This window comes from Ovis aries, chromosome 1 (genome assembly GCF_016772045.2).
Source record: "Ovis aries strain OAR_USU_Benz2616 breed Rambouillet chromosome 1, ARS-UI_Ramb_v3.0, whole genome shotgun sequence".
Classification (NCBI taxonomy): Eukaryota; Metazoa; Chordata; class Mammalia; order Artiodactyla; family Bovidae; genus Ovis; species Ovis aries.
Window position 1 is genome coordinate 34725282 of NC_056054.1, and position 25417 is coordinate 34750698.

At 36.4% G+C, this 25417-nt stretch overlaps 1 protein-coding gene across 1 annotated transcript in view; it reads left to right on the forward strand.

The window, feature by feature from the left end:
- HOOK1 (hook microtubule tethering protein 1) overlaps positions 1–25417 on the forward strand; it is a 75794-nt gene that overhangs the window by 3023 nt on the left and 47354 nt on the right. Inside the window, exons 2-8 of the mRNA XM_015092009.4 lie at positions 3674–3759; positions 9215–9287; positions 12468–12518; positions 13853–13985; positions 19381–19448; positions 20632–20694; positions 21404–21487. Of these exons, the coding sequence (XP_014947495.1) occupies positions 3674–3759; positions 9215–9287; positions 12468–12518; positions 13853–13985; positions 19381–19448; positions 20632–20694; positions 21404–21487 (558 nt within the window). The remainder of the gene's footprint in view (positions 1–3673; positions 3760–9214; positions 9288–12467; positions 12519–13852; positions 13986–19380; positions 19449–20631; positions 20695–21403; positions 21488–25417) is intronic.

Consider the following 25417-nt stretch of genomic DNA (forward strand, 5'->3'; position numbering starts at 1 on the left):
GGTCTAATGTCATCTTTCAGAGACACTCTGTGACAGTGAGTGACCTACCTGTACCCTACTCATATCCCGTCGTAACCTGTTAACCCCTTTTTGTTGTGTCTGTAAACACTTAACATTCTCTGAAGTCATCTTATTTGCACTTTGGGGACAGAGCCCTTGCCTGATCTGTTTTCTGTTCTGTCACCAGGAACAAAAACTGACTAGGATCTCTAGTACAACATTGAATCAACGTGATGATAGTAAATATCCTAGTCTTGGTCCTGATCTCGAAGACTGATATTCCACCATTGATTATTACACCATTAAGTACCTGGGATACATTTTTAACTGTTTCATAGAGGATTAATGAATTTCAACACGTTGAAATCAGGAGAAATGAGTTTTCAAGACACAGAGAAGAACCCTTACAAGTAATGTAAATGGTCTTCTTTGATGATAGGTTGAAAGATGGTAATGGAAGGCACGTTTGTCATGATATCCCTGGACTCTTAATGTGTTCCCTGCCAATCTTAAGTAATGTTAACCTGTTGAGAGGAAGTTGTAGGAGATAGAAGTTAAAAAAAAAAAGTTATAACAGAGGAGAGAGCACAGCTGCTAGTAAACCGTGTTCTCTCAGTGCTGCACATTATTCTGGGACAATAGAACCATCCTTAACAGAGAAGTCACCAAGAAGAGTTGGTTAGGTGAAGAGATGCCTGTTCTGATAGTGTTTTAAAAGTTACGCTTTATGATTTGAAATTCATTTTAAAATAACTAATTCTTCAAAATGTTATACTGCCACTTAGCAAAAAAATTCAGGACTGAAAGATAAATTTGGCATCATTTACATGGTGGAGAGAGTTCAAGGTTATGTGTGTAAAGATGAATTTAATTCTGCCTCTTGGCTCTGTGACATTTGAAATTTTAAAGTCTTTGGACTCGAATTTTACCAATAAAATTAAAGTGTCGGATATGCCCAAGTTACCAAAAAAAAAAAAAAAAGCACGGTTGAATCGTTTTCATAAAGATCTTAGAACTCAAAGCAGTGATCCTGTTTCTGAAATGAGCAGCTGGAGGAAGACAATTTGAGACCAGAGTTGGTTCAAAGTTGAGTTTTTGTTGACTTACAGTTGTGAAATCCCCTTTTCTTTCTTGATTTCTTTGACATTTATATTGAAGCAGTTCAGGAACAGCATTTCCACATTTCTGATCATTTGCTTTATTTAAAAATAAAGAAGAAAGTAAGATGCTGTTTGCGAGAGGACTGTGTTTAGAGATGGATGCCTTGTCTGTCGTTTTTGGGTCACTCACAAAGAGATTTCCGCTTCTTCACCTCTATGAAGAGTGTTCTGAAAGAATACATTTTCTTTTGTCCTGCTGCTTTGGGTATACTCCCCGTACTGGGCTTTATAATTTATTCACACTTCTTGGTTATAAAGTCTTTCAGTTTAGCCAAATGAAATGACATTCTCTGTTACCTACTTTGTAACTAGTTTAAAAGCTTACAGGAAATACTTTTCATGGCTGTAAAAAGGAGAAATTGATCTTAATTTGGGTGTGGTGGGCCTTGAGGCACTCAATGTATTTACTCCTTTTACATACAGCTTTACTATTTTGTCTAATAGTCTGTGTCTCATGAAATTGTCTTTTTAAAATCACTAATCACAACCATTTTATAGAAAGTTAATGGGGTAAAGTGTAAGTAGGAAGGGTTGAAAAATGGAAGCCACATTTTACCTGAAAGTACATGATTATCTTCCTTTTAAAAATGCCCTAAACCCTGGGGTTTTCCGTCCTTGTACACCCATTCAACTGCAAAACCCTTTTTACTTTGTATTTTACATATTCCATGAATTCACGCTGTCCTCTCAGTCAGTATTATGGTAACTCATCTCAGCATCCCAGGTTATCACAAAGACCGTTGCCGGAGCCTTCTGACCGACACAGGGATAAAGCTCTTCTCTCCCATTCTCTGTGTCACTCTTACTGCTCTCCACAACATACTGAAGATGTCTCTCCCTTGTTACTCTTCAGTGATTCATCACCCAGAGCAATAGTTCTAAAAAAATGAGGTGCCTAACAATCACTTGGGGATTTTCTGATTCTGATACATGTTGTCTTAGACTCCACACTTTGAGAAACCCTGACTCACAGCTAATGTGCTAACAGCTGTTGAATTTGTACCATCTGCTAGACACAGATCTAAGTACACTGTGTTTGCTAATTTATTTAATTCTCACAACCATCTTGTGAGGTAGAAACTATTCTGCTGTTTCCCCATAATATGGATAATGCCCTGAAGGTTAATCCCAAGTTTCTCACCACGGCCCTTCCGAGCTCTAACCTATGCCCCTTGGTTGTCTCCCTTGGCACTGAAATGCGTAGAAATCCAGCAATATTGAACTATGCGTTACCTAAAAATACCATTTCTTTTCTTGTGTTTGTACTCTTTCCATGTTTCTGTTTCCTAAAGCTTCCTTCTGCTGGTCCTTTGTAATACTCAGGACCATCCATTGGAATCGTCTCTAGTAAGTCTTTCCTAGTACACACCCTAGTTAGACTGGCTGGCTCTTGCACACTTCAGGACATTTTGTGCATGCTGCAGTCACAGGAGTAGAGTGGCATCTTCTAGAGATGATTTGTGTCTTTTTCTCCTCCTGAATTCTCAACTGAAGCTACTTAAATGTGGAAACCCGGTAATGTTCCCTTGTAATTCCGCCTTATACTGCAGTGCCCTACGTACAGTAGAAAGCTCAGGAAAGTATCTTTATCTTTGTGCTTTGAAAGTAATTGTGGCTTGATTTAGTTTCTGTTAATCTTCCATGTTGTGTTAGGATAATAGAGACAGATTTCTAGAACCCCAAAATAAGCAGCAACCACTAAAGGTGTTTTATGGTGGTGAACTAAGGAATTAGAATTGAATAATTGAATAGTAAAGGAGATGAATAAATGTGGGAAAAGAGAATCATAGTGTATTTAATTTAAGATCTTTACAGATTGAGATTGGATTTCTAGAAAGTATATAATCCATTTTAGCTCTGCTGTAATTTGCTTTTGAATAATTCTTCTATCTGGTATTTACCTATTAGAAAGAGCTGCCACCATTTCACTTTTCTTTTCAAAACATACACGAATATTCAACAGATTTGGAAAGTTAGTAGTATCTAGCACCGAACTAGATAGAAACAACTTGATGTTGTAGATGGGCCCTGGACTGTTCGTGCTCTAAGGATAACTGTTGGTAGCAGGCAGAAGTCTTGCCTAGAGCTCAGTGATAAACTAGGTAGTGTTAAACTTGACATTTGTAGCATTTGTTTTCCTAGCAAGTGATATGAATGAAATTTTAACTTGCAGATATTAGGTTATTTTAAAGTTCTTTTTCTGATGTTATTCTCCTAAAAATGGACAAAACACAAAGTATGACTCTCTTAAGAGTTCTACATGTATTTTTCAGAAATTCTGAAGTACTTCATACGTGACATCGATATATCTGAATATTTTAGGTATAATATTCAGTGGTTTTATGGAATGTTAAGTGTTTACTCTTATAAAAATACAACACAGCTATAGAAACTTATTAGTATAGTTTCCTTTGTTTGGCAGAGAGTGTTCTCTCTCTAGTGTTCATTCATGTATATAAATTCAGTGGAGTGAGGAGTATGGCATTAAAGTAACTTGCTTGATGTCATTTTAGCTGCAGACATTCAATACTGCTGCACCCTGTCAGGATGCCAAACAGCTGACTAGTGGAGTTGCCATGGCACAAGTTCTTCATCAAATGTAAGTATTGTTTCAGGTTCTTCCTAAAATAATTATATTGTAAGGCTACTGAAACTTGATCTTTTTTAGCGCTGATAGGTGTATGGTATCAAGGTATTCATCTAGGGGACAAAAAGTTTTACCATCTGATTATTTCTTGCTTATTCATAGAGATACATCTTAATTAAATTACCAATCAGGATTCTTATCTATTCAAGAGATGTTTAATTTTAAACTTGTTCTGGTCCTGTTCACAAGTTATAGTTACTAGGAAAGAAGCAGGTTAAATGAGTGATGTAATTTCTTACAAGGTTTTCTCCAGTTATACTATTGTCATTTTAAGGTATCAGTGTGTAGAGATTATTGTTTTTTAGATAATTCAAACATGAAATACTGGTTTTAGAAAAAAATATTAAATTTAAATTTTATATTTGAATTAATAATAGCAATTGGATGAATCCACCAATTATGAAATGTTCTGTAAATGAAATTTTAGCTCACAAATGCTAGGGAACCTTACCCAGTAAAGAGATTCTGTTTGGGTTGGGCCCATTTTAAGTAATTATACAATATCAAAAGAGCCTTAATCCGTTATTTCACCATTTTGGCCAAGCATTGTAAGAGGATTTGGGTTATAATATCCACAGTATGAACTGTACATTTAATAAGACAAAAGGGCCAATGCTATAGTCATAATTTATTGTCATATTGATTTTGTATTAGCTGACATTCGTGATAATATATCTTCAATGAGTCCTATGTCTGCTACATGGCTTTAGATGTCAGAAATTGTTTAATTATTGCCTTCATTTTTGTAAAGGTTCTTTTTTATGATTGACTCTGAAAAATGCTTTAGCAAAAAATGGGTTAGCAGAAATTCTTTACCATTCTTAAAAAAAAAACAACTTGAAACAATATCATAATCTTAGTTACTTTGAATCTTTAAAATGATCTAATTTGAAAAGACAGATTTTATGGTTAACTCAAGATTAACACTTTAAAAGATAAATTTAGCATGTTAACATATTTTTTTTGGCAGTCATTCTGAAGTATGCCTTACTTCCCTGCTTTCTTAAAAATGTTTCTTAATTATTTTATTTTTACCCTGATTAGCTTTCAGTTCAGTTCAGTTCAGTCGCTCAGTCGTACCTGACTCTTGAATGGCAGAGCAACCCCCCACCCCATGCCACCCCATGAATCACAGCGCACCAGGCCTCCCTGTCCATCACCAACTCCCGGAGTTTACTGGGAGTCCATCGAGTCGGTGGTACCATCCAGCCATCTCATCCTCTGTCATCCCCTTCTTCTGCCCCCAATCCCTCCCAGCATCAGGGTCTTTCCCAATGGATCAACTCTTCGCATGAGGTGGCCAAAGTGTTGGAGTTTCAGCTTCAGCATCAGTCCTTCCAATGAACACCCAGGACTGATCTCCTTTAGGATGGACTGGTTGGATCTCCTTGCAGTCCAAGGGACTCTCAAGAGTCTTCTCTAACACCACAGTTCAAAAGCATCAATTCTTTGGTGCTCAGCTTTCTTCCCAGTCCAAATCTCACATCCATACATGACCACTGGAAAACCATAGCCTTGACTAGATGGACCTTTGTTGACAAAGTAATGTCTCTGCTTTTGAATATGCTGTCTAGGTTGGTCATAACTTTCCTTCTAAGGAGTAAGCATCTTTTAATTTCATGGCTGCAGTCACCATCTGCAGTGATTTTGGAGCCCAAAAAATAAAGTCTGACACTGTTTCCACTGTTTCCCTGTCTATTTGCCATGAAGTGATGGGACCAGATGCCGTGATCTTAGTTTTCTGAATGTTGAGCTTTAGGCCAACTTTTTCACTCTCCTCTTTCACTTTCATCAAGAGGCTTTTTAGTTCCTCTTCACTTTCTGCCATAAGGGTGGTGTCATCTGCGTATCTGAAGTTATTGATATTTCTCCTGACAGTCTTGATTCCAGCTTGTGTTTCTTCCAGTCCAGCAATTCTCATGATGTACTCTGCATATAAGTTAAATAAGCAGGGTGACGTTATACAGCCTTTACATACTCCTTTTCCTATTTGGAACCAGTCTGTTGTTCCATGTCCAGTTCTAACTGTTGTTTCCTGACCTGCATATAGATTGTCTTTAAAGTGATTTACTTGGTCCAAACTAAGAATTGGGCTTCCCAGGTGGTGCTAGTGGTAAGAACCCACCTGCCAAAGCAGGATATAAGAGACACTGGTTCAGTCCTTGGGTCAGCAAGATCCCCTGGAGAAGGGAATGGCAACCCACTCCAGTATTCTTGCCTGGAATATCCCATGGACACAGGAGCCTGGCAGGCTGCAGTCTATACTGTCAGAAAGAATTGGACACAACTGAAGCAACTTAGCATGCACACAAGAATTGTGAACATGGTCTTGTTGATTTGGGAAGTTCATCATTGTTTTAATGTATAGTCTGGCCTTTTCTCATTGTTGTGGGTGTTGGTATAGATATAGCTGTCTTGTGATTGGCATAGATGTAAGGCTGATGAATGTTCACTTACTTTGATATCCAAAAATGTTATTTATATGTATTGAAGCATATTTCATAGCTTTACACCACAACATAGTAGATGAGAGCTGTTTTTACCACTATATGATGATATATATATGGCTCTTTGACCTCCTATATGCCAGTACTATACCTGATGTTTAGAGTAGGGTCAGGTTAATTTTAGTTAAACTGTATCCTTTATCACCAACTCATTTTTACATAATGTGTTGGATTCTCTTGTTATTGCTGATCTTCTGTCTCTCTGATTTTTATTTTTTTATTCTCTCTTTTGTCTCTTAGCATCTTCTAATAGCTTTTCTGCAGGAATAATATGAGTGAACCAATCAGAAAGCTTTCTTTCTTCATAAAACAAATGACAGTGACCTAAAATTGGCCCTAAACCTCTTGCTTCATTTACTTGTTTTTGCATGTACTTAGATGTGTAAACCTCCTTATCCTGTAAGAGCCAGTTTAAATTTATTTTTCTTTTGAACTCCTTTCCATTTTTGTAAGCTTTTTAGAAGTCTGGTTCCAGACTGTGAAACTCACAGCATATGTTTTCCCTTAGTTGGGTTAGTGTATCATACTCCTGCTTTTAAAAAAAAAAAGAAGCAAATTTTATTTTATTTCTTTGAACACTTCAAAGCACTTTATATATGTTCCAATTTATTATGTATTTCTTTGATGGCTGTTGTGACTCACATCAAAGTTGTTACTGAAAATGAGATGGGAAAGTTTGCCTTTTTAAGGAAATAGCAAAATCTAGTGAATAATTCTTTCATTAGTTACCTGAGGCAGATACACTTCTAAATAATAGTCTTAAAAATCAATTCCCAAAGTATATGACTTAGACATGATGAGTCATGAAATTGTTGCTAGGATTCTACACTTCTTTGTCATCTTTAGTGTGAATACATAATACGTATCTCTTTTTTAAATGCAGAAACTGTTGCTATTTTAAAGACAAATGGGAGAAAACCTGTATTCATTTCTTGGGATTTTCATAACAAAATGCAACAGATTATGTGGCTTAAAACAACAAAAATATCTTCTTTAGAGTTCAGGAGGTTACAAGTCCTATGTCAAGGTATTGACTGGACCATGCTCCCTTCAAAACCTCTAGGTCAGGATCCTACTGTGCTGTTTCTAGTCTCTGGGTCTCCAGGCATCCGTTAGTTTGAGGTTCAGTTCATTTCAGTCGTTCAGTCGTGTCTGACTCTTTGCAACCCCATGAACCACAGCACTCCAGGCCTCCCTGTCCATCACCAATTCCTGGAGTCCACCCAAACCCATGTCCATTGAGTCGGTGATGCCATCCAACCATCTTATCCTCTGTCGTCTCCTTCTCCTGCCCTTGATCTTTCCCAGCATCAGGGTCTTTTCCAGTGAGTCAGCTCTTCGCATCAGGTGGCCAAAGTATTGGAGTTTCAGCTTCAGCATCAGTCCTTCCAATGAACACCCAGGACTGATCTCCTTTAGGATGGACTGGTTGGATCTCCTTGCAGTCCAAGTGACTCTCAAGAGTCTTCTCCAACACCACAGTTCAAAAGCATCAATTCTTCGGCGCTCAGCCTTCTTCACAGTCCAACTCTCACATCCATACATGACCACTGGAAAAACCATAGCCTTGACTAGACAGACCTTTGTGGACAAAGTAATGTCTCTGCTTTTGAATATGCTGTCTAGGTTGGTCATAACTTTTCTTCCAAGGAGTAAGCGTCTTTTAATTTCATGGCTGCAATCACCATCTGCAGTGATTTTGGAGCCCAGAAAAATAAAGTCAGCCACTGTTTCCACTGTTTCCCTGTCTATTTGCCATGAAATGATGGGACCGGATGCCGTAATCTTAGTTTTCTGAATGTTGAGCTTTAAGCCAACTTTTTCACTCTCCTCTTTCACTTTCATCAAGAGGCTCTTTAATTCTTCTTCACTTTCTGCCATAAAGGTGCTCTTTACTTTCCCCCTTTAGTAGCTATTTCTCTAAGAGGATAGTAAATTTTTCATCTTTGTGTTAATTTCACTCAATTTTTTACTCAGAGTAAGCCTCCAAATATTGTTTAGAATATAGTCTTTTATTATAGCTGACTATTTTTAATCAGGTTATTCTTCAATGCCTTATTAAATACATAATAATTTGATATAGCAGCTCTTTGTCTTGGACGTCTATGTCAATTTAAGGCTTAACAAATATAATAGTAAACTTTGCTATGTACTAGTGTCACTTAAGAGAAGTAAATGGAAACCCACTCCAGTATTCTTAGCTGGAGAATCCTGTGGACAGAGGAGCCTGGAGGGCTGCTGTCCATAGGGTCACACAGAGCTGGACATGGCTGAAGTGACTTAGCATGCATGCATGCATGCATAGGAGAAGGAAATGGCAACCCACTCCAGTATTCTTGCCTGGAGAAAACCAGGGACAGAGGAGCCTGGTGGGCTGCCATCTGTGGGATTGCACAGAGTCAGACATGACTGAAGTCACCTAGCAGCAGCAGCAGCAACAGCAGTGTCACTTAGGGCAAATTACTATCTTATCCTGAGTTCACTAAAGGAATAAGATTGGGGATCATATACCCTTTACTAAGTTACTGTTATATTAAAATGATGTGATATGGAAAAACATTAGGTACAATGCCTTACATGTAGTATATACATTAAATTGTTTTCTTTTTTTTCCCTTTAGGATTGGGATTTTTACATATACCTGCCACCAGGGTGCCTAGTATGAGTTATTTAGTAAATTTTATTAAATTGAAGATGTTAATGACTTAATTCATTTACTATGAGAAATTCCAAAAGAAACCCTTAGGAATAACAGAAAATTCAGTGGGTTCATTTTAAATAATATTTACTGTTCTTAATAAGGACAGCTTTTAAGATGGAAAATAACTTTATCTATTGATTAGATTTGGTATTTTCATGTCATAAAAACATTTTAATGTTCGTTTGTATTTTTGTTGTAGTGATATAGCTTGGTTTGATGAATCTTGGTTAAGCCGAATTAAAGAAGATACTGGTGACAACTGGAGAATAAAGGTAAGCAGAATGAATGCTAGATATACATGATCCAGACAGTGGTTCTGAAATTAGCACTGCTGCTGCTGCTGCTGCTAAGTCGCTTCAGTTGTGTCCGACTCTGTGCGACCCCATAGACGGCAGCCCATCAGGCTCCCCTGTCCCTGGGATTCTCCAGGCAAGAACACTGGAGTGGGTTGCCATTTCCTTCTCCAAGCTCAACTAAATCTTCTTTTCTAAACTAACTGAAGGCTGTATTTTGTTGTGTATAGTTTCAGTTTTGATAGTTATATGTGTTCTTATACCATCATAATCAGACATAGAACATTTTCATTAACCAAAAACATGTATGTATTCCCCTTACTAGTTAATCCTCACTCCTAAGTTGGCCCTGGATGGCCACAGATCTGCTTTTAGTCACTGTAGGTTTAATTTCTAGAAAGTGAAAGTCGCTCAGTCTTGTCTGACTCTTTGCCACCTCGTGAACTATATAGTCCATGTAATTCTCCAGCCCAGAATACTGGAGTGATTAGCCTTTCCTTTCTCTGGGGGATCTTCTCAACTCAGGGATGAACCCAGAGTCTCCCATATTGCAGGCGGATTATCTACCAGCTGAGCCACAAAGGAAGCCCAAGAATGCTGCAGTGGGTAGCCTGTCCCTTCTCCAGGGGATCTTCCCGACCCAGGAATTGAACTGGTGTGTCCTGCATTGCAGGTGGATTCTGTAGCAACTGAGCTATCAGGGAAGCCCTTAATTTCTAGAGTTCAATATAAATGGAATTGGACATTATGAACTCTCTGATATTCTTTTACTCAGTGTAATGTTTTATTTAGAGACTCATCAATGTTGCCTGTATTAGTAGTTTGTTTTTGTTTTGTTTTTTTTGCTGACTAGTATTTCATTACACTGATTTACTATAATTTGCTTAGCATGTTGATGAATCTTTGAACTGTTTTTAGTCTTTCTTCCTTAATACTGGTGATTTATGTCTTTTCTGTTTTCTTTCTTGATGAATCTGGTTTGATTTTCCATTTTTTGAATTTTTTTTTTCAAAAGAGCAGCTTTTGTTTTCTTTTTTGTTGATTTCCTTTCTGATCTTTATTATTTCCCTTCTTCTTTATGTCTGCACTTTTTTTGCTTCTTAAGATGAAAGCTTAAATAATGTTTTAAGCACTTTTCCCTAATAGTAAGCATTGCCTTAGCCACAGCTACACATTTTAACATACTTATTATGTTCTTATTTTCATTTCATTCAGACTACTTGATAATTTCCCTTGTGATTTTTCTTTTGACCCCTGAATAAGTATTAGAATAAGTATTTCAGCTTCTAAATATTTGAGAATTTTCTATGTATCTTTTATTTATTAATTTATAAATTAATTCCATTTTGGTTTGAGAACATACTCTGAATTCTTTTACATTTACTGAGACTTATTTTGTGACCTAATATATAGTCTGTCTTGGTGAATATTCCATGTACACTTGAAAATAACATACATTCTGCATTTCTACAAGTATAGATTATTTCACTTCTTTGATAGTACTGTTTACATCTTTTATATCTCTATTGATTTTCTGTCTGATTATTCTGTCAGTTAAGGGAGGAAGAATTTTCAAATCAGTAATGATGATTGTGGATTTTTCAGTTTCTCCTTTCAGATCTGCAAATATTTTAATCATGTAATTTGAATCTATGTTATACGGTTTACATACATTAGTTTTTTATGTCTTGTTGATGAATGAATCTACTTACCATTATGAAATGACTTTCTTTATCCTGGTAATATTTTCTGTTTGAAAGTGTAATTTGTCCGATACTGATAGAACCACTTTTGTTATGATTTTTTTTTGTCTGTTGTCTTTTTCTTTTCTTTAGTCTCTCTCTATTTATATTGAAAATGCTGTGGACACCTAATAGGTCTTGCTTTTTAAAAAATCCATTAATAGTCTCTTTATTTAGTTTTTTTTAAATTAAAAAAAAAATCATTAGCTTGCTTATATTCCTGCTGTTAAATCCTTGAACATTTTAAACTAGCAGTTTTAACTTTTATTTTCTAATCCTTTCATCTCTCATTTTTGGGCTTCTTTCTATTGACTGTGGTTTCTCCTAATTATAGTTCACATATTCCTGCTTCTTCATGTGTGTAGTAATTTTTTTATTGGATGCTAGATAGTATGAGTTTTATTATTGAGTGTTGGGGTTTTTTTGTATTTCTTTAAAGAGTGTTGGATTTTGTTCTCACAGGCAGTTAAGGTACTTGTGAATCAGTTTGATTCTTTCATGGTTTGTGGAAATGTAAGGCAGATCTGGAGTTATTTTCTCCTCTTGGACTATTTAGATTCATTAAGGTGACCTTTTTGAGGTCTTTATTGAGTGCTTATCTGTATGAACCTGGTCATGGTCTCTTCACTCTTACTGGTGAGAATTTCAACTGTTTCTGGCCCTGTGCAATCTTTGGGAATTATTCAGTTTATAGTTCCCTGGATTGTTGTTTCCTTGGAAATTATTTTTGTTTAATCTCATGGAGTTTCACCCATGCACGTGCAAATTATTGTTCAGCCAAAGAGTCAAAGGAACTACTATGCAGATTTCTGGAGCTCTTTCTTTCCATAGCTCTCACCTGTTCATTTATCTACTCTGCAAATCCCAACTACCTTGACCTTCCTGAACTTATGATGTCTATCTTCTCAAATCCACTGGAATGTCAGGCTTTGCTTCGTTTCCACCTCCCTATGCCATGGTATGAAAATTACCTCTAGAGAGAAATCTTAGACTAGTATAGGGCTCACCTTTTTTGTTTTTCTTCTCTCAGAAATTAGAGTTCTATATTATCTTTTGGCTAAGCTTGAAGATAATATTCCTGTTTTCTAGTTGTTATAGATGACTAAAGGTGGACATGCTCATAGCTAAATTTTCTAAGTTAGTACTTGAATTTTAACTTAGCCACAATTTAGTTGTGGCTCATTTTAAATAGAATCACTGTGGTTAAACTATGTAAGCAGTAAAACATTTTTTCTTTAATAAAACTCTGAATAAAGCTTTGATGTTTAAAAATTACCGTGTACTTGTATTTGTAGAACTCCAATACGTATTTTTGTTGTCCTTTTTATTGGGAAGTTTTTATTTTCTTTCACCTTGACATGTATTTTCTTTCATTATTAATATTAAATGATTTAATTCTTATTTTTTCTTCTGTTAGGCTAGTAATTTAAAGAAGGTACTTCAAGGAATTATGAGTTACTACAATGAGGTATGAAAATCATCTGATTATTTAAAATACTCTGATAATTACATTGACAATGAAAAATGACTTGCTTTTAGTTTATAACATTTTATGATGTATAATTCATAATTGAAAGATACTATTTTTTCTCCATTTTTAGTACACTCAAATTTTGTGAACATAAAAGGGCTAAAGCTTAATATATTGATTTGTAAAATAATGTTTATATGTTGCTACTCTGATTATTTTCTCAAATAAAATTGCTTACATCTTTATATAATTTTATTTTATGCAATGCTATAAAGTAGATCTTATAATTAAATTGAAGTACTTTTATGTTTAAAGTATTAATCTGTTTCTTTCCAGTATAAACAGCAGCAAAATACACTATGAAATTATGCTTGTGCAAGTTAATTGAAGAAGAATGCAAAATAAAAGTAGTATTAAAGTCACATTAGATATTACATTATTCAAGTACTTTGTTTTTCTTATTCAGCATTATAAGAAATTCTCTAGTAGGATTACTTGATATTAGAAGGTTAATTGCTTAATGTGTGAAAGATTTTGGTCTGGTTTTACCAGACCAAAATTTACAAAAATTTTAAAATTTTTGTACAATTAAACTTGTTTCTTCCAAGTAATTTTAGAACTAAAATTTTTCAATTCACTAATGCCTAAAACTCATTTTGAAGTTTTGTTTGTTTTTTGTCTTTTTAATGCCAAGATTCCCTGGCAGCTCAGTGATAGAACTTGGCACTTTCACTCCCAGGGCACTGGTTCAGTCCCTGGTTGGGAAATTAAGATCACACAAGCCATGTGGCACAACAAAAAAATAGAATGAAAGTTGTTCCATCTCTGAGTTGTGTCCCACTCTGCGATCCCATGGACCCCATGCAGAAAAATTATAGAGCCAGCAAAGATTAATCGTTTAAGTCTGTTATTCATTTGTCAAAGTGTGATAGTTTATTTTGTGTTTCTCTGTTCATCGAGACTATATCAAAATATTTTGAATATTCTTTGACTTAACATAAATCTGTTTATTTTTTATGGAAAGGCATAAGTTTTATCATAATAGATCAAGCCAGGGGCTTCTTAAACAATTCCTCTCTCTGACAGTGGAGCAGAATCATACTTGGTATGAAACCATGTTAGTTGCATTTGGTTGGTTCTCAAAATTTTAGGAGCTTGCTTGCACTTTGCTAACTGGTTTTAGTCAATAATTGTGGTTTTGTCATTTGTTAATTTATCTGAATCATTTCATGAACGTATTTATAGAATTTATCTTCCTTATAACAACTAAATATAGTTAGTTCTGTGTAGCCTACATAAGTGAGTGATCTAATTTATTTTTAACACTGCAGTTTTTGGGGCAACAGATTTCTGAAGAACTTATCCCTGATTTAAACCAGATAACTGAATGTTCAGATTCTGTGGAGCTTGGGAGATTGCTCCAGCTTATTTTAGGTTGTGCTGTCAACTGTGAAAAGAAACAAGGTAAGTGAATTTCAATTTATTTGAAGATATCTACTTTCTAGAAACAACCTACATTGCTTATAAGAAATAGCATAATAATGTAATATTGAGGGTTGGCAGAAGGCCAGAGGTTCTGAATTCAAGCACAGCTCTGCCATTAAAAAGCTACAGATCTTCAGTATAATTGTATTTCTGGATTCTGAGATACATATTCAGTGGCTAAATAAAATGTACTTTAATTAGCTTAATTTAATCAGTGCTTAGGACTTAGCAGATATTCAATAAAAATTGTCCTTATTCATTTGATAAGCTTTCTCTTTCACATACAGAACCTTATGTTGGTTCAGATTTTCATAAGTGATTATGCAGCTGCTAAATTATAATCCAGGCTTCTTCAGGTGATATTCTGCTATTTTCAGAAGAATGCCTTCAGTGTGTCCTCCAGATAAGCAGTCTGATGATATAAATGGAATTGAGGACTATATCAGTATATCAGAACACAGTAATCCATATCGAGCTGAGTACAAAAAGAGTGTTTTTGGTTGAAAGTAATGAGTAAAATGATGAACTGAACACACCAAGATCTACTTCTCTCAGGAGCGTGCATCAGTCTGGGTGATGAGATTTTTGATCCTAATATTTTTTGCATGACTCATCCAAAACTGGCTTTAGGACATCACCTTTTTAAGAGGATGTTGGGTGCTGAAGTTTGTAAAATACTTTGTCAGAACCTTAGAAAATATTCAGTGTTATCTAACTAATGAAGAGAGCACATAAGACAAGAATTCATTCAGGAAGGAGAAAAATAAAATATATGAAATCAGCTATAGTTTATCAATAAATAAAGGGTTTGGGTATCAGAAAACTTTCATATTAGGCCATCTCTATTATTAACTGGCTGTTTTTTCTTGGGCAAGTGAGTACTTTGTATAGGTTTTTATTTTTCATAGCTATCCTTTGCTGTGCAAAAAACTTTTAAGTTTAACTAGGTCCTATTATTTATTTTTATTTTTACTACTCTAAGGAGGTGGACCCAAAAGGATATTGCAGCAGTTTATGTCAAAAAGTGTTCTGCCTATATTTTCCTTTGAGAGTTTTACAGTATATGGTCTTACATGTAGGTCTTTAATCCATTTAAAATTTATTTTTGTGTATGATGTTAGAGAATGTTAATTCATTCTTTTACATTTACCTATTCAGTTTTTCCAGTACCACTTATTGAAGAGACTGTCTTTTCTCCATTTCATATTCTTGCCTCCTTTGTTAATAGATTAATTGACCATAGGTATGTGAGTTTATCTCTGGACTTTCTATCCTGTCCCATTGATCAACACCTCTGTTTTTGTGCCATTACCAAACTGTTTGATTACTGTAGCTTTTGATTACTGTATAGTCTGAGGTCAGGGAGCCTGTTTCCTCTGGCTCTATTTTTCTCTCTCAAGATTGCTTTAGCTATTCAGGGTCTTTTGTGTTTCCATACAAATTTTAAGATATTTTTGTTCTAGAGTGCAAAAAATGCCATTGGTAATTTGATAGGGATTGCACTGAATCTGTAGGTTACCTTTCGGCAGTGTAGTCATTTTGACAATATTGATTCTTCCAATCCAAGAACTTGGTATATCTTCACATTTGTTTGTGTCAGCCTAGACTATTGGTGGGAATATAAATTAGTACAGCCACTATAGAGAATATAGATGTTAAAAACTAGAAATAGATTTGATATACTCTTGGGTGTATATCTGAAGGAAACTAATTAGCAAAGATACTTGCACCCCAGTGTTGATTGCAGCACTGTTTACAATAGCCAAGGCATGGAAGCAGCCTAAATGTCCATCAACAGATAATGGTTAGGAAGATGTGGTACATATACACAGTGGAAGATTACGCAGCCGTAAAAAGGAATGAAATAATGCTATTTGCAGCAATATGGATGCAATTAGAGATTGTTACTAAGTGAAGTAAGTCAGACAGAGAAAGACGTATATCATATGATATACTAATATGTGAAATCTAAAAATTGTACAAGTGAGTTTATTTATAAAACAGAAACAGATTCACAGGCTTAGCAAACAAGCTTATGGTTGCCAAAGGGGAAAGGTGGGGAGGGCAGATAAACTAGGATATGGAGATTAACACATGCAAACTACCATATTCTACTCAATACTCTATAGTAACCTATATGGGAAAAGACTCTGAGAAAGACTGGATGTATATGTATAACTACTTTCCTGTACACCCAGAATGAACACAACATTGTAAATATACTATATTCCAATGTAAAATAAAAATTAAAAAGGTAAAGGAATGTTTGCCTTAGGGGAAAAAGAAAAAACATAGATGATTCATGGGAGGAGGTAAAAATTAACATTAAACTCCAGCATTAACAGGAGTTTGGAAAAAACTAATTTCAACTCTTGTACATGACTTAAGCAGTTAAGATCTTCCCTGGTAGCTCAGAGGTTAAAGCGCCTGTCTCCAATGCGGGAGACCTGGGTTTGATCCCTGGGTTGGGAAGATTCCCCTGGAGAAGGAAATGGCAACTCACTCCAGTATTCTTGCCTGGAGAATCCCATGGATGGAGAAGCCTGGTAGGCTACAGTCCACGGGGTTGCAAAGAGTCGGACACAACTGAGTGACTTCACTTCACTTAAGCAGTTAAAGACTTCAATGGACGGTTTAACTGCAGATGTAAAATAGCAAGAGAATTTGAATTAGAACTGGAGCTTAAAGATATGACTAAATCTCATGAGAAAATGTTAATAGATGAGTTGGTTCTTATGGATGAACAAAGAAAATGGTTTCTTGAGATGGAATCTACTCCTGGCGAAGATGCCGTGAAGATTGCTGAAATGACAACAAAGAATTTAGAAATTACATACTTAGTTGATGAAGCAGTAGCAGGATTTGAGAGGATAGACTCTAGTTTTTAAAGAAGCTATACTGTGTGTAAAATGATATCAAACAGCGCTGCATGCTATAGAGAAATTTGTGAAAGAGTCAGTTGATACAGCAGACTTCACTGGTGTCTTATTTTAAGAAATTGCCACAGACACCCCAGCTTTCACAAGCGCCCTCTTTGGTTTTTTCCTAGCAGCCGTCACCATCAAGATATCGATAAGATCCTCTATTAGTAAAAGGATTAGCACTTACTAAAGTCTCAGATGATGGTTAGGATTTTGTTAAAGCAATTTTTAATTCAGGTTTGTACATTTTTTTTAGATATAATGCTATTGTCACATAATTGATTACAGTAGTTTGTAAACAGAACTTTTATATGTACTGGGAAACTAAAAAATACATGTGACTCACTTTATTGTGATTATTGCTTTATTGTCTGGAACTAAGACTAGAGATCTCTTCAAGAAAATTAGAGATACCAAGGGAACATTTCATGCAAAGATGGGCTTGATAAAGGACAGAAATGGTATGGACCTAACAGAAGCAGAAGATATTAAGAAGAGGTGCCAAGAATACACAGAAGAACTGTACAAGAAAGATCTTCACGACCAAGATAATCACGATGGTGTGATCACTCACCTAGAGCCAGACATCCTGGAACGTGAAGTCAAGTGGGCCTTAGAAAGCATCACTACGAACAAAGCTAGTGGAGGTGATAGAATTCCAGTTGAGCTGTTTCAAATCCTGAAAGATGATGCTGTGAAAGTGCTGCACTCAATATGCCAGCAAATTTGGAAAACTCAACAGTGGCCACAGGACTGGAAAAGGTCCGTTTTCATTCCAGTCCCAAAGAAAGGCAATGCCAAAGAATGCTCAAACTACCGCACAATTGCACTCATCTCACATGCTAGTAAAGTAATGCTCAAAATTCTCCAAGCCAGGCTTCAGCAATACGTGAACCGTGAACTTCCAGATGTTCAAGCTGGTTTTAGAAAAGGCAGAGGAACCAGAGATCAAATTGTCAACATCTGCTGGATCATCGAAAAACCAAGATAGTTCCAGAAAAACATCTATTTCTGCTTTATTGACTATGCCAAAGCCTTTGACTGTGTGGATCACAACAAACTGGAAAATTGTGAAAGAGATGGGAATACCAGAGCACCTAACCTGCTTCTTGAGAAACCTATATGCAGGTCAGAAAGCAACAGTTAGAACCAGACCTGGAACAACAGACTGATTCCAAATAGGAAAAGGAGTGCGTCAAGGCTGTATATTGTCACCCTGCTTATTTCACTTCTGTGCAGAGTACATCATGAGAAACGCTGGGCTGGAAGAAGCACAAGCTGGAATCAAGATTGCCGGGAGAAAAATAAATAACTTCAGATATGCAGATGACACCACCCTTAGGGGAGAAAGTGAAGAGGATCTAAAAAGCCTCTTGATGAAAGTGAAAGAGGCGAGTGAAAAAGTTGGCTTAAAGCTCAACATTCAGAAAACAAAGATCATGGCATCTGGTCCCATCACTTCATGGCAAATAGATGGAGAAACAGTGGAAACAGTGTCAGAGTTTATTTTTGAGGGCCTTCAAAATCACTTACAGATGGTGATTGCAGCCATGAAATTAAAAGACGCTTACTCCTTGGAAGAAAAGTTATGACCAACCTAGACAGCATATTCAAAAGCAGAGACATTACCTTGTCAACAAAGGTCTGTCTAGTCAAGGCTATGGTTTTTCCAGTGGTCACGTATGGATGTGAGAGTTGGACTGTGAAGAAAGGTGAGCACCGAAGAATTGATGCTTTTGAACTGTGGTGTTGGAGAAGACTCTTGAGGGTCCCTTGGACTGCAAGGAGATCCAACCAATCCATTCTGAAGGAGATCAGCCCTGGGATTTCTTTGGAGGGAATGATGCTGAAGCTGAAACTCCAATACTTTGGGCCACCTCATGCGAAGAGTTGACTCATTGGAAAAGACCCTGATGCTTGGAGGGATTGGGGGCAGGAGGAGAAGGGGACGACCGAGGATGAGATGGCTGGATGGCATCACGGACTCAATGGACGTGAATCTGAGTGAACTCTGGGAGATGGTGATGGACAGGGAGGCCTGGTGTGCTGCGATTCATGGGGTCGCAAAGAGTCGGACACGACTGAGCAACTGAACTGAACCTATAATATCTCTGTGCTATACCTGTACATGTGAATTCATCCCATAATGTTGAATATTTAACAAGATAGGAGAAATTGTCATAGTTGTTCTACGATTAATTGCAATTTCTTCTCTTTTTCTTCCTTATAAGAAACTTAGAGATTTTCTTTAAAACATTTATAAATATTTATATGAATATTTTCATTTATGCATATTTGTTTTCAGTGGACATATTTCTTGTGGAAAAAGTATTGTACTTGCACAAAGAATTATGTGTAGTGAATGAATTTTTATGTGGTTAATTGAATGGCTGAATTACTGTGGGTAAAGAGTAGAGTTTTTATCAGATCTGATTTTTTTTTTTAAATCATAGAACATATTCAGAATATAATGACATTGGAAGAATCTGTTCAACACGTGGTCATGACTGCTATTCAAGAGGTAAGTTATATCATAATCACATGTATAAAAATCTTAAACCAAATTGAATAAAACTGTTCATAAAAACTTTATGGATATATATTTCACTACTGTATAAAACTGCCCTTTGCAGTAGGTTGACTTACGTTTGACTGTTGTGTCGTCCCTTCGTTCTTTTTCCCCAAAATTTCTTATAAGGGCTTCAAGCCCAATTTTAGTACCTCTGCATTTTAAAAGTTAAATTACTATTAAGTTCTTTAAAGTAACTTCAGCTAAGCAAGATAAACAGCATCTTCCCAGATAGGAATTTTTATACTTTCTCTTTTTTCTGCCAGATAGAATAATCATCTCTGAAATTCAAAGTGTGTGTGTGTATGTATCTTATGTGCATTTTCAGAATGTTGGAACTGTGAGCAAATACAGTGATAATTATATTTCAGAGCCAGGTCATCTGGGTGCAATCCAGTCTGGTTATCTTAAGTTATGTCATAAAGATTCAGAATTCATTTGGCACTCATTCTTAAAGTCAGACCAGAAGGCTGAGATGAAGTCAAGTGAAGAGCAGGCCTGAGAGAAAATTGAGTTAAGGGTTAGTTTGGAAGAGTCATGACTTAAAGGGAGACAGCATATAGGACTTGAAAAATGGATATACCCTGAGTTTGCATTGCTAGTTTGAATTGAAAACATCACTATGCATAAATATACATGTCTCGCATATGCAAAAGAAATTATTTTACAGTATCTTTTTTCTCATATAATTGTAGCTCCTACATTTAAAATGGCTTCTTGGATTAGGAATTTTGCCACATAACTCATTTATAGCTGAATTTTTGAAGTGCCAACTCATGTTACATAAGAATCATTCTTTAAAATTATTTAACGTGCTCGATTTTATGTAGAATTTGTATTATAATTTTTAGTACATTAGTATTTTAAATATATCTATTTACATATTTCAAGCACATATTACTTTTTGTCTTCACTAATATAATGTTTGAACATTGAGTTATTTAGCTTAAACTGCTGTATATTTTTTATTTGAGTAAAATAAGGGTCATCATATTAAGGCAAGGAAAAATTAAACATAAAACACCCTACTGTTATTTTTACTGTGTAAAAGAACTTTTTGCCTGTAAAACAAAGTGAATACTTATACTGTGTATGACTCAGTTTATTGTACTTAATTTTATTATTTTAATCCTAGTTGATGAGTAAAGAAATCGTGAGCTCTCCCACAAATGATGCTGTTGGAGAATTAGAACAACAGGTGAGTATTTCAGTATGTGAGGAACATGTAACAGCAGTAGCGTTCCTCTGTCAGTTATTGGGTTAACTAAAAGGTTCATTCGGGTTTTCCATGCATCTTAACAGAAAGACCCAAACAAACTTTCTGGCAAACCCAGTACTGTCCTAAAGGCTCACGTCGGAGAGCACATACAAGATATTATCCTCCATGAAATTTAGACAGTTTGTTCTCTTATAAGATCTTAAATATTATTACACATTCCTTCATGAATGCAGGTAGTGTTGATTTCCACAGTTTTTAATGATGGTGTTTGAAGAGTCAAGTGGCATTAAACTGTCCTGATATTTATTAATACATATGTAGCTCATGCTGTGTAGTTACGATTAAATAGCAGACAATTTAAAAAATTCTGCTAAATTCTAATTTATGTAATAAGGAAATGTGATTTTTATCACAGTGCTTTCCTTTAATATTGAACTCTAATATTCTGTACTCAAGGCTCCTTTCCCTGGTTGTTTTACACAGTTGTTTTCCCTGGTGGAAAAGATACTCTCTTCCTCTGTATAACCCAACCTGGGTTGGAAGGGAAATGGTAAGAGAAGAGGCAAATGCATTTGTTAATTTTGAAACTGTTTCCAGCATCAGTATATATATGTGTTGTGATAAAAGTATATTTTTCAGTTTGTTTCAAAATACGATTTATTAAGAATTAGGACATTTTCCGTTTCAGCTTAAAAGGGCCCTAGAAGAACTTCAGGAAGCACTAGCAGAAAAAGAAGAACTGAGGCAAAGATGCCAAGAACTAGATATGCAGGTACGGATATGAGAGTAATTTCCTCTTTGAATTAATAAGCCTTTTTAAATTAATTAATTGGTAAAGTGTTTTGGAGATTGGGTTTTATTTCATGGAGGGACCATTGAAAGAGTTTGCTATAGACTTGAATATTGAAACATAAATTTGATCATTTTTCTTTTAGAGTTGAAAATTACTGGCGTAACTACTCCATTGAGAAGATCATTCAAATTGTAGAATTTCAACTGCTTAGATAGGGCTTAATTTGTTATTCTGTAAAAAGGGGAAACTAAAGTATCTCCTTTATAAGGTATGAGTATTAAGTGGAGTCTTTTATGGAAATACTTAGAAGTGCTTGACCTCCAGTAAATGCAGGTGCAAAGTTTGTTTTGCTAACATATACGTGTATATGAATACATATGTAATTCTCAGGTTCATAGGCACATACATGTTACCAAAATAAACTGGGAATGAGAAACAGTAGTTAAATAGTTAAAGGGGTGAATCGTCAGACCAGGCTTCCTGTATTCAGGACCTGATCATGTTACTGTTGTTGTTGTTTAGTTGCTAAGTCATGTCCAGCTCTTTTGCAATCCCATTAATGGTAGCCCGCCACGCTCATCTGTCTGTGGGATTCCCCAGGCAAGAATACTGGAGTAGGTTGCCAATTTCCTTCTCCAGAGGATCTTTCTGACCCAGGGAAGATCCTGAGTTGCAAGTGGATTTACAGCTGAGCCACCAGGGAAGTCCTGGTCATGTTACTAGCTAGTTGTGTCTGCTTGGGCACGTTGCTTAGTTTCTCTATGCTTCATTTTTCTCTTTTGAGAAATGTTGTGATAATAGTATATATTTCCCTGAGTGATAGTGAAGATTAAGTGAATTAATATACTTGAAGCTCTTAAAGAGGGCCAGGCACATAAGGGGTTATGTATGTGTTTGCGTATATTGTTATTATTAGATGAAAGTGCAAATATGAAATTATGCAATAAGTCAAGGTTAAATATGCCATCATAATATGCTTCATGTGAATTGCACTTTTCTTTCAAATAATGAGCTACATAAATAATTGACTCTGAAAAGTATGAGGACAAGGAACAAGGCTTGTGGTAGCAACACCCTTGCTTAAATATCTAAAATTATAGGGCTAGGTGTATTTCTAACCTTCATGATTTGCAAATGAGATGAGAAGTGACTTGGTCAGGGTGATTCAGATGTGCAGGGCAGTGACAACCAGCACCAATCCAAATCTCCTAACTTCATCTTTAAATATCCTCCCTCTATGTTTGAACAAAACCAGTGTTTATATTTGAACAAAACTAGTGTCTCACTATGTTTTTCCCTTTCTTCCTTCTTAACCACATGCACAGCATCTGAAATGTTTTATTTTCAAGTAAGATTATTTCCTTCTTCCAGAATACCTCATGTAAAGAGGAGAGGACTGACTCATTCAGGTGTTACCAGCCTTATGTAAGATCTCTGTACAGTTTTCTGAGAAATTCTTTTTTAAAAAAGAACACAAAATTCAGTTAAAACGTTTCAGTATTTGTAATACATGGTGAAGAGTACATGATGATCTGATTTTAGTTGAAAAGTATAGACATCCCAAGTTTTGGCATTTTAATTCCAGTATCAAAATAGAGGCAACCCTCAGCTATCTGCTACACATGTAAAATAAATGACTACTGCGTATAATCAGAACAAAAAGTAATTGATTAACAATATGAATTTAACACAGGTGTATATGATGCATACCCTAATTTTATAAGAAAAATTATTTTTGAAAAATGTTTATTTTTAATCATATATAACCAGACAGTAGGTTACGTTACTTCATGGCAAATAGAAGGGGAAAAGGTGGAAGTAGTGACAGATTTCTTCATCTTGGGCTCTAAAATCATTGTGGATGATGACTGCAGCCATGAAATCAGAAGATGATAGCCTCTTGGCAGGAAAGCTATGACAAACCTAGACAGTGTGTTGAAAAGCAGAGATGTTTCTCTGCTGAGAAGAGTCCATATAATCAAGGCTATGGTCTTCCCAGTGGTCACATGCAGTCATGAGAGCTGGACCGTAAAGAAGGCAGAGCACCAAAGAATTGATGCCTTCAAACTGTGGTGCTGGAGAAGACTCCTGGAAGTCCAATTAATAGCAAGGAGATGAAACCAGTCAATCGTAAGGGAAATCAACCATGAATATTCATTTGAAGGACTGATGCTGAAGCTCCAGTACTTTGGTCATCTGATGAGAATAGCTACCTCATTGGAAAAGTCCCTGATGCTGGGAAAGATTGAGGGCAGGAGAAGAGGGCATCAGAGGATGAGATGGCTGGATGGCATCACTGATGCATGAACTTGGATTGGACATGAACTTGGGCAGACTTTGGGAGATGGTGAGGGACTGGGAGGCCTGGTGTGCTGCAGTCCATGGTGTCACAGAGTCAGACGTGACTGGGCAACTGAACAACAACAACAAAACTGAAGAGTGATATTTATATTTGGGGGGAATTTTTTTAATAGCCAACCAAATGAACCACAAAAGAAAAACAGGTGGCAAATAAATTCACCAAGGGCAGGTAAACAAGCAAAAGGGCTTAACCTAATAAATTAAAAAGCTTGGTGATCAAGGAAAGAAACAGGCATATGATATTGACAGAGGTGCTGCAGAGCAGGAACCTGCTGTTCTTTCTTCATTCCTTGCTCTTGCTGGGGAGTCAACAAAAATCTCGTGACTTCTCACAGTAATCTCAATCAGAAGGAAATCCACTCTTTGAGTTCTTCATTTTATTTGCACTAGATATGAGTGGAAATAATGGCCAAGAAGAAACTAAGGGCCTGACTCTTTCTGATAGGAACAAAGGGTATAGGGCCACACACTGAATTGGGGCCGCACTGATGCCCAAAGGGATTTCTCCACGGAAATGGAATACCATTCTCACCGTCCTTGTATGAGGTACTTAAACCTCAGAAATGATAGCCTAGCCCATGTGTTATTAAAAAAGATTGCCCACTGGCTAAGCTGCGCTTCCCCACTCCCACAACTACTGCCCTCCCTCACCATTCATAAGGCTGTATAGAGTGGTGGAAAAAAAACAGTCCCAGCTATAACTTAGAGGGGAAAGCATACTGGGCCGTGGGGTACGTTGGAGAGCATGTCCAAGAAGTCTTCAACATTGCCAAAACAAATAGGGTATCTTGACTGCCAGCAAAGCATGAACTAGATGAAAAGAATAAAAGCATAACATCTGTGTGAACATTATAGACTAAAACCAGAAATAGATAAGTGTATGTAAAAGATAGTAGGCGAGCTTAAAGAGGGCTACCCAGGTGGCCTAGTGGTAAAGAATGCCTGCCAGTGCAGGAGACACAGGAGACACGGGTTTGATGCCCGGGTCACGAAGTTCCCTGGAGAAGGACGTGGCAACCTACTCCAGTATTCTTGCGTGGAGAATCCTATGGACAGAGGAGCTTGGCAGGCTACAGTCTATAGGGTCTCAAAGAGTTGGACATGACTGAAGCGACTTAGCACGCATGCACAAGCTTAGAGAACTTTTGCTTTATGTAGTATTGCAGTTTCATAAGAACACTTCAGTAGAGTAGACTAGGTGGTAGGACAGTGAAGTGAGATTTAAAAGGAAATTTCAGCTAGAAACAAATCAGTGAATAATTAACATCAAACCTCATCCTAGTTAAGCTCTCAGATTTCAGGAATAAAGGCAAAACAACTCTGTAACACAGGTAGAAAAGCCAAATCACCAACAAAGATAAGAAAATCAGGCTCCCTTACAACTTTGATGCCAGAAAATGGAGGAGCTATATCCCCAAAATGCTGAGGCAGGGAAGAACATTAACTGAAGAAGCGTGAACTGCATTAACTGAAGAAGAGCACAGATGCAAATTCATGAGCCCTTCTGGGGAGAAAACTGCTTGTTCACACAGTCCAGTTAGCAAACAT